A 9,962-nucleotide genomic window follows, 5' to 3' on the forward strand; every position below is an offset into this window, starting at 1 on the left:
ACTGTCCAAGTTGTAATCTTCTTCACCCTTGTTGAAAAATAGGTTCTTCTCTTACATCGCATCCAAATCAACCATAATGATTAGGTACAAATGACAAGGCCGAAATTAAGTGAAGGGGAGGCAGAAGATACTTACGTGATGCCTCAATTGGAGTCTCTGATAGAAACTCTTCCTCATCATCATTCTCGGAGGAACTACTCTCGTTGCTATCCACAACATACTCCTCGTCAGAGTCTTTTCCGTCGACCTCCATGTGTTCCACTGGACTGCCAACATAAATGGTGGTGGTACAAAAAGTGGGTCATCCTGGATGAAGTCTGACGACCCAGATCCATCGCCACTAACGTCACCAACTTTCACAGAGAACAACATCAGTTGCTCCAACATGATTCTCCCATGGATGTCAAACATCAGGCGCACATGCTCGTCGCCATGAAGCCAAAACAGACGAAACCGAAAAACTCTATTTTCCATCGGTGCTAACAACATATACCCCATCCTTCCGATCTCTTTTCTCCCGCTGCCACCGACGCTACCTAATATTAGACTCTTTAATTCTGCCAATGAACTTACTAGCCGAGTACGTAATAGAATGGGATTCTCACCCTCAAATGTCACCCTATTATCACTATTTCTCATATGGTAATTTGGATACACACTTACGGCTAAGTATCCACTACTACTAGACATTTTGGCTTAATTTTGGAAGGAATAGATAGAAAAGTAGTGAAATATTTGTGACAAATACAAAGGATTGCACGTCCTTTTATAGCTGCTGAAAATTTGTCTTAACTTATCTTGTTTACAGTATAAACGTCTTAATTACTCTCTTAAGTCGTTTACACTGTAAAAGATATATACGTTTAATTTTTTCTTGGCCTTATCTCGTTTACATTGTAAACGAGATAAAAGATGCAATACATTTCGATAAAAACACTCCAATTTGTATATTTCGGTAATTAAAACATTTATTTTATTTATTTAAAAAAATCCCATACTTCTACCGACCTTCTCTCTTAAAATTTTCTATACCTATCTCTAACATTAGTGTGCATTATGTCATAGTAAATTTTAGGATGTTACATTTAACGGTATTTGTATAGTATTCTACAGTGTTTGAAAATACTTTGAATGGTTTCAAAATATTCTAGAATGCCTTGAAAGGTCTTGGAAGACCCTAGAAGATTCTAAAATATTCTAGAAGGTCATAGAATATTCTAGAAGAGTGTGTATATATCTAGAAATATGAAGAGTAATATAAAATAATATAAAAATATTAAAAAAATATGGTAGGTTAGATATTTGTCATAAATGTTTTGGACACTTGATCTGGACCGTTGATTAGATTTAGTTCTAACTGTCCATTGAGAAAATGAATGGCTGTAAATGAAGGAATAAGTTTGTGTTGTGATGTGAGTAATTTATAATAAACACTTTGGTAATAAAATGTTCTTTCTACCAGAACTTCATTTCTCTTGTATTTTCTTCTGTTCTTAACTTTCTTGCTAAGTATTGAGGGTTAGGTTGACTTGGTCTTAACTCAAAAATCTGAGTAAATCCAAGTTCTGACAAGATTGCATTAGAGTTTATTCAAAACCGTGACAATTGGCTGGGAATAGTGGCACCGAAGTAAGCTCCATAAAGTTTGGGGTATCTTGAAATCGACCATAAAATCTTTCTCCATTTTGTTTGCAGCTCTAGTGTTTTTAAATTTTTCAATAACAACGATCTGTCCCTCCCTCATCACTTATCTTTTTCGACAGCAACTGCCTCTCCTTCGCCCTCATCAGACTCCACCACCTCTAACTGACCCTGCTGTCAGCTTTGTTGCCATTGATTCTACTTTTATCCTCACTGCATTTGTTGTTTCGTTATCATGTGTTTAGATTGTCGTTGATGGTTATAGTGGTAGTACTAGTGTTTGCAGTAACATTTTAAATGACAAGTAATTTAGAAAACAAGAAAGAAGATGAAAGAGGGGCACTATAAGAAACATTTCAAATTTGGATGAAAGAGCACCATTGCAAAAAAATAAAATGTTTAAGGACATACATTGAATTGAAAAAGAAGTCAAAAACAATTTTGAAAGCACCCTAAAGTATGGGGACAAAAATGATATTTGGCTAAAAAGGGACAAAGGTGCTCAAATAAAATAGACCCAACAAAACTCTCTGTTGTTTTCAAATTTAGATTGGAAGAAAGACAGAGACTAAGAGACAGAAACTAAAATAAATTTTAGTATTGTGTTTAGTGTAAAGTAGAAGACAAATACTTAAATAAGAATGAAACTCTAATTTAATTTACGCAAAAGGTAAAATTAGAATTAATTAATTGAAATGAGAGCATTTTAAGTATAAAATGTTATTAAAGTTTCAATTTACGTCTCCAAAAATTTCAGTCTCCTGTGACCCCACTTTTTAAAGGTACTGAAATTTTAGTACTAGTCTCTAAATCAACAAACATGATACTAAATCCCAATCTCTGTCTTACTACCTCAAAACAAGCGCTACCTTAAAGTTCTCAACCAAGTTTGGACCCCCCATAGAAAGCTCCACGTTATATCTTATATGTACATACCAAAGGAATATGTACATACCAAAGGAGTATGTCCATAGGCACTAAAACACAGGCTAAAAAAGTAAAAAAAAAAAAAAAATTACAAAAAAAAAAGGAAAAATGGAAAAAAAAGTAAGTGGAGCGACATAGAAAAAGGACGGATACAAAAATAAATAACATAGAGGAGTGGATTGCTCACCTTTCTTCAGTGGGTAATTATCAGTCTAAATCTCTAAGCATAGCTAAAATGGGTAGGTTTTGCTTCCTCTTGAACTGTCAAGGTTAATGTTAAGGACATTTCTAATGTGCCTAAATATGAGTGTTCAGAGATGGGACTCTCTTTTGTGAAGTTAAAACGTGCGAATTTTAGGCACCCTAGAACACACCTTATGTTAATGGCCAGGCTTTGGGTAATCTTGCTCCAATAGTTGTGGTGCATTATTAGATATAGTTAATGTACTTTGTCGGGTGGCTTTTCTTGTTTCATTCAAGCTTCAATCATTTTGCTGAACTGATAGCCTGTTTTCCGTGGTTTGAGACTTGTCAGAGACACATGCATTGTGCCAATCTTGTCTGACAACTGACAATGACTCTCTTGAAGGCTGAAGCCATCAGGGTTATTAAAAAGGGAAGAAACTATGTGGCTACGTTAATGAAGCCATGAAATCTTTTCCCTTCACACTGAGACCAGTAGTTAGGATAAGACAGCAACAGAAGAATGGATATAAGGAAATACAAAGATCATGTTTGGAGCTGGAGACAAGTATAGAAGACAAGTGTATTCTAATAGACAAATTTCCTGTATTTTCTATCCTAAAGAGTAGAAATAGAAGATATATAAAATTTTCTGTCTTTTTACCAATGTGTTTTCTAACTACCAAACACAACCTGAGGAAGATGTGCTGCCTATGTAACAAAGAAGGGTTCTTCTAAGGATTGCTTGATGGATACTATGATCCTTCAGTGGAAATGGTGCATCTGATTGTTACTTCTTTGATTTTCTTCCGAAATTCTACATTTTGTCTTTTTCCTTCAAAATGAACCCCAACCAACCCCCCCTCCCCCTCCCCCTCCCCAAAAAAAAAAAGGCCTGAAGAATAATGGCAGACATTAAATACAGTTTGTCTTCAATTGTAAACTATTAAGATGTTGGATTGTAAGATTTTTTTTAAGAATCAACAACAACACATATATACAAGCTTAGGAACTAATGACTATCTTAAGATATCAGAAAAATAGATTTGTTATTTCGTTAGTTTCTTTCAGAAAACAAGGTGGCATCACCTGTTTGAAGTTTTCCTTTACATAGTTTCCGTTCTCTTCTTTCAAGAATGAAACATTGTTGGTTGCTATCTAGGCACATGTGTATGCTGCATGTCATATGGATGATGTAGTGTTCCAGATGCATATTGATGATGACCATCAACCCCCTGTTGAATCTGAAATGTCAAGCAAATTTAGTTATTTATCTTCAATATATAGTTTCACACATATACTAGCAAAAACAATAGTATCCTTGTATATTACCAAAGTCCAAATTCAAGAATAAAATAGTTGCCTTTTCTCCCTAAATGAATCAGTACATCAAGGAATGAGGATGGTCGAATGTCAGCAGTTATCTTGATGCAATTTGATGGTGTAATTACTTGAAGACTGATACATAATGAGTAAATAAAACAGTGTGTAACATGGAGCCATATACCTGATGCATGCTATATGAATCAGGAGGAAATGACATTCCTCCATGTCCCACCTCTGGATTGTGAGTTGCAACATATCCAGGACCTACATATTAACAACTCCACGGATTTCAAAACAACATTCAAGCTATTATTCTATTGTATTCAGTGAGCACTTCAAGATGAATGACCAAGAAAATCGAATTACTTGGGTTTCTAGCTTCAGTAATTTCAGCCCTCGCCCTCTTTTCTGCATTAGCCAGCTCAGTACGCAACTTCTCAATTTCAGGGGCCATAATAATCATGTTGTTGTCTATTGTTCGTCTTTGCTCAAGATTGGCAGCATATGTCTTCTTCTCGAGTTCAACAGCATTCCTATATGCATAAATAAATGTTAGTTAAAAAAATGCGTGATATACAAAACTATGTGACCCTTTCCCCAACATCTGAGTAGCTGCAGGATAGATCACTCTTCAAACAGGAAGACACAGGATGGTGGAATTAGAAAACTAGGTTCAGTAGTCAACACAAATTTAGAACACCTAGATGGTCAGCAGTATTTTGGTCCATGAAGACAAGTAATGGAACTGATCAGTGTTTAATAAAAGAAATCAGAGCATACAACTAATATCTTGGATAAAATCGACATATTATTCTACACACTGCACAGTAATCCAAAAGCCTTAATTTTGAAATTGCCTTCATTTCAACTCTATCAGGTTTTCAGGAAATCATATTATTAAAAGAATTCTAACATCAACTACCATATTATGCAGCTTCAATAAGGAAAGGAAATTTCAATTTGTGACTCAAACTATGAAATAACTAAGGATAAAGAACAATAAGCTCCAGTCTGTGCTGTATAACATTAAACTCCAACAGGTCATAATTGAAAGATTCAGAAGCAAACACTTGCTTAGAGATAAGGCAAACCCAAATGGCTGCTATTGCATATCAAGCTAACACAAGCATTATCAATGACACATGATAGCCAGCTCAAATTTTTTCTTACAGGATCCACAAGCTCTAACATTGCCAACAAGCTCAACTTTTTCTTGGCCTTGAAACTAATTATTTCCACATACTAAAAATGAAAATCTTAAGGAAAATCTAATTTACAATTATATATATAAAAAACACTGGTTGATACATTGTCGTATCTAGGGTTTACCGTAAACTTAAGTCTCTAGTTTCATCTTTCAAACCTTAATAAGAACAAAAACGAAATCACAATACTTGTTATCACATGGCAAAAATAGCTAAGCATGCTTTTCAATTTCAATTTCACTGACACAAACACCAACCTCATTACCAAATTATAGAGAAAGAAAAACCCTAACTTACACATCCGTTTGACAATAGCATCAATATAAATAGAAAATGCCATTAACACAAATAAACAACAAGAACAGCAGCAACAAAACCCACTAATCATCTTTTAAATAAATAAATAAGTGCAAACAAATAACAAAGAAGAGCACGGAAAAAGATTGTTATACCTTCCTCGCTGAATTTCGCGGCGAACGATCTCTATGTCAGCCTTGATCGCTGGCACGACCTGAGCCTCAGCACGCGCCCTGGCGAGGTCACTCTCGACGGAGCTGAGCTTCGCGGCGAGTTCCTCACCGGCGGAGGCGAGCTCACGAGCTTCGGCGCGGACCTGGTCGAGCTCGGCGGACATGGCGGCGACAGCGCGAGCATCGGTGTCGAGTTTAAGAGACTTCTCGTAGATCCGGCGTACCTCGGCGTCGCGTTCAGCCTTGAGTTCCGCGGAGACGGAGGAGATACGGCGGAGGTCGAGCTGTGTAGCGGCGAGGTCCTGCTTGAGGGCGACGTGGGTAGCGGCGAGGCGCTGGTTGTCAACGAGGAGGGACTGGATCTGACGGTGGCGAGCTTCGACGCGTTCCTCGAGGACGGCGATAGGGAGGGCGCGTGCGGCGGCGGAGGAGGAAGGGTGGGGGAGACGGTGGTTGACGTCGAGGCGAGGGTGGGAAGACCCTATGGGCTTGCGCCCCGCCATGTTCTTTTCTGGATAGGTTATGTATTTTCAGTGTGAGAACTCACTCTACTTCTTAGGGAGAAAATTCTAAGAAATTTTTCAAATATTTGAAGGATTTTTCATCTCCTAGTATAATAAGAATTTAATTTCCATATCTAGAGGAGTTTAATGTTTTACAATTGAATAGTGGTTATGTGTAGTTGTGTTAGGAATTATTTTTAATATCGACAATATTTATATGTTCTGAAAATTGGATCAGATCGGTCGGTTCAATTGGGTTAACCGAAAATTAATTATTTAGTCGATTCGGTCTATCCACAAAACTGCACTGCAAGAAATTAGTTGAAAAATCGGTCGAACTGGTGGTTAACTAGCGAACTGAGCGAACCGGGTCGGTTCAACTAGGTTAACCAGAAATCAATCATTTAGTCGATTCGGTCTATCTACAAAACTGCACTGCAAGAAATCAGTTGAAAAATCGGCCGACCTGGTGGTTAACCAGCGAACTGAGCGAACCGGCCCGATTTCTGCAGTTATCGGTTCTCTCCCAGCTAATGAAACGGCGTCGTTTGGCTTTTTTTTTTAAAAAAAAAAAGAAGGCTGAATCAGCTACTCTTCGAAAAACACTCCCACTCCCAAACCCTAAGCTCGTCGAGGCTCGAGGTTCTGCCGTTCTACCAACAAAGGACAACCGCCGCCGTGAATCAAGCAGACGCCGGAGCAACCGCCACTGTCGCGGGTCATCACTTCACCGTCGCGGGTCGTTCTGTTCTCTACTTCGAGGCTCGAGGCCTTCTCTTCTCTCCTTCTCTTGCGGTTAGTTTTAGGCTTCTGGCTCTTCTTCTGTTCTTTCTATTTTCATTTTTTATTCTAGACTTCTGTTCTTCTGTGTTCATGGCTTTTTAATTTTTTTATTTTGTTTTTATATGATTAATCAAATGTTGAATAAATTTGATGTATGTTGAATTTGAGAATAAATTTGATGTATGTTGAATGTTGCTGGACTTCATGATTTTGGTTGTTGAATTCATAGTTTTCTGAGGTTATTTTGGATTCATGATTTTGATTTATTTGTTATCTGTTCATGATTTATTTGTTTGCTACTTTGCTGGATTCATGATTTTGTTAGTCGGGTTCCGTTCGTGTGCATCGTCCATTAGTCGTCGGTTGCTCCTCCTTCTCCTTCGTCGCAGGTATCCCTTTGCTCTGCCGTGCTCGCCGCAATTTCTCCATCCCCCTCTACTCTGTCGTGGTCGCCTCCCTCTACTCTTCCGTGCTCGCTGAAGATTCTGGTAGGTGAGTCCTCTGCTGTGTTCTTGCTGTGTTGTGTATTGAAAAGTCGTTCTTGCTGTGTTATGGTATGGAATGGTGTGCTGTTACAATTCTTGCAATCCTCTTTACTGTGTTTTTGGCTGTTGCTGTGTTCTTGTTATGGTGTTAATAATTGTTCTTTTTGCTGTGTTATTGATTAATTGTTAATAATTTATATTACATAATAATCTGTATTTTTTTGTTAATAATCTTGTTGTGTTGTTCTTGGTGTTGTAGTTAAACTACTGCTGGTGTTGTGGTTATTAACAATTTAGACATAAGTGTCATATTATTTACATGGTTTTGATTTTTATGCTTGTGCTTGTGCATTTTTTGTCTTGTTTCAAAGACGTATGTATGGAAGAATACTATATGTATATGCTGCATATTTATGTTTAGGTGCTGACTCTACATAGCTCTCTTCTTGAAGTTCTGCTCTTTATTATGTGAAATTTTAAATTTTATTAAGTTAGAAATTATTAAATTTATGTATTTAAAATTAACTTTAAAATTTTTTAATAATTTTATTTAATATTTAATTAAACTGGTTGAATTCTGATTGAACCGCGGTCGAACCAGTAAACCATTGACCCAGTGACCACGCTGGTTTATTGACCGGTCCGGTTCTCGCAACCTTGTTATATTCTATCATGGTATGTTATAATATGGAGTTGTAATATTATCTTAGCTAATATACTAATTACATGTTGCTTTAACTCAACCAATTTTTGCAGAGAAGAGAGATGCGTGGCGAGTCCCCATAACACGCAGGCCACGTGTTGTTTTTAGTGAAAATAATTTTTGCAGCGAAGCCGTAGTGAGCCACCATCAACACAGAGGCTGTATATTGTCGCAGGTGAGCAGAGATTCTTTTACTTTTTTAAAAAATCTGTACAATTTTTTAGATATTCCCTTCGCTTTTTAACCAATACAATACATACGTGTTGTCAATATATTTGCATGCAAGAGACATGTCTTGTTCCAGGAACATGCAGTGCAGCAGAAGTTGGCTTTAAAAACCCCTGCCGAAAAGAGAGTTTAGAGAGTGAAGAGAACTCTCATTGTTTTATTGAGAGTATTTAGTGTGAGATTTATAAAAAAAAATATATAAATATGTATTTAATAAAAATAGTACGTGATTATAAGTCGACGGTTGTCAATTATTTAGGACAACAAATTGCGTAAGTTTATCATTTTTGTTAATCTAAAACATATTATTTGGTTAATATGATTTTTAGTTAAATTATGTTAGTTAATATTGTTTTTAGTAATATTACTGTAATTAATTATTTGATTGTTTTTATGGATTTTATTTGATAATATTATTATATATATTTTTTTTATTTTTTTATTTTCTGTTATGATATTATTATTTTGTTTTAATTTGTAATCATTAAAATTAATAAATAATATAAATATAAAAAAATAATTTTTTCGACATTTAAATAATTTTGGTTGATAATGTAACACCCTAATATTCAAATCCTTATGCTCGAGTCATAAGTCAATGATATTACGGTGGTACGACTCTCAGGTGGATTTTTAATATATAAATGTAGTTAATTTCGAAAGGAGTATTAATCGAGAAGCCTGAAAAGAGTAGAAATAAAATCGCGAAGACGTATCACTCACGTTTCGACAACGAAAAGTTAAAACTGTGAAGCCGAAAGCGATAAACGGACAAGGCATAAAGGAGATTAAGAGATAGATAACGGATAGATATATATAACATAAGTAATAGCCACTAGTCGCGACCCGCGAAGTTTAGGCCGGCTATGGTACAGAATGAAAGTAGTTGACAACAGTACATCCTAATCTCTCCCAAAGGAAACGTAAGAGCCTCTATAGGCAAGTTCCAAAAGAGTTCAACACATAATATAATCCTTTCAAAACAAAGGTGGAGAGATTCTAAGCAAAACACAAGGTAGAGAAAATAAATATCTTCGCCGTCTCTCAGACGAACCGCAGCTCACTTCTGAGCACCTGAACCTGTATCTGAAAAACAAGAGATATATACGGAATGAGAACCCCGGGCCCATGGGTTCCCAGTACGGTAAAAATGCCAAATAAATACAATGCACTGCAATAAAAAACTCACTAAGCATCCTAAACTCCTTTTTACCAAGTATCCAGCCTAGATTCTCACTAATCCATAAATAGGCATCTGTCGTAAGGGGATACTAAATCTAGTTCATGTTACACATGTTTCCCAATTCGCTGATTCTTTCACGAATCAGACTCAGAATCATAAGCAAAACCATCATCAGTTGTTCTGCCTCAGCAACTCTATATCAATACATCATACCCTCGCCTGGAGCTAGTGAAATCACATCACTGCGTCTACCCAGGGAGCTCAAATGATCTCATTCGAAAATCATCATCATTATGCAATCGCATTATCAATTCATCTCATCAAG

The 9,962-nt window shown here is 36.5% G+C and overlaps 1 protein-coding gene across 1 annotated transcript; it reads right to left on the reverse strand.

Annotated features, from left to right (window-relative positions):
* Window positions 1-3,650: 3,650 nt before the first annotated feature.
* LOC130940619 (protein FLX-like 1) lies at window positions 3,651-6,320 on the reverse strand. Its single transcript, XM_057868817.1, has 4 exons — window positions 5,735-6,320; window positions 4,444-4,610; window positions 4,259-4,341; window positions 3,651-3,995 (listed from the first exon to the last, which is right to left on the reverse strand). Exons 1-4 carry the CDS (start codon window positions 6,253-6,255, stop codon window positions 3,906-3,908), a joined length of 861 nt encoding a protein of 286 aa, XP_057724800.1. The 5' UTR covers window positions 6,256-6,320; the 3' UTR covers window positions 3,651-3,905.
* Between the last annotated feature and the right edge of the window lie 3,642 nt (window positions 6,321-9,962).

Source organism: Arachis stenosperma, chromosome 7 (assembly GCF_014773155.1).
Source record: "Arachis stenosperma cultivar V10309 chromosome 7, arast.V10309.gnm1.PFL2, whole genome shotgun sequence".
Classification (NCBI taxonomy): domain Eukaryota; kingdom Viridiplantae; phylum Streptophyta; class Magnoliopsida; order Fabales; family Fabaceae; genus Arachis; species Arachis stenosperma.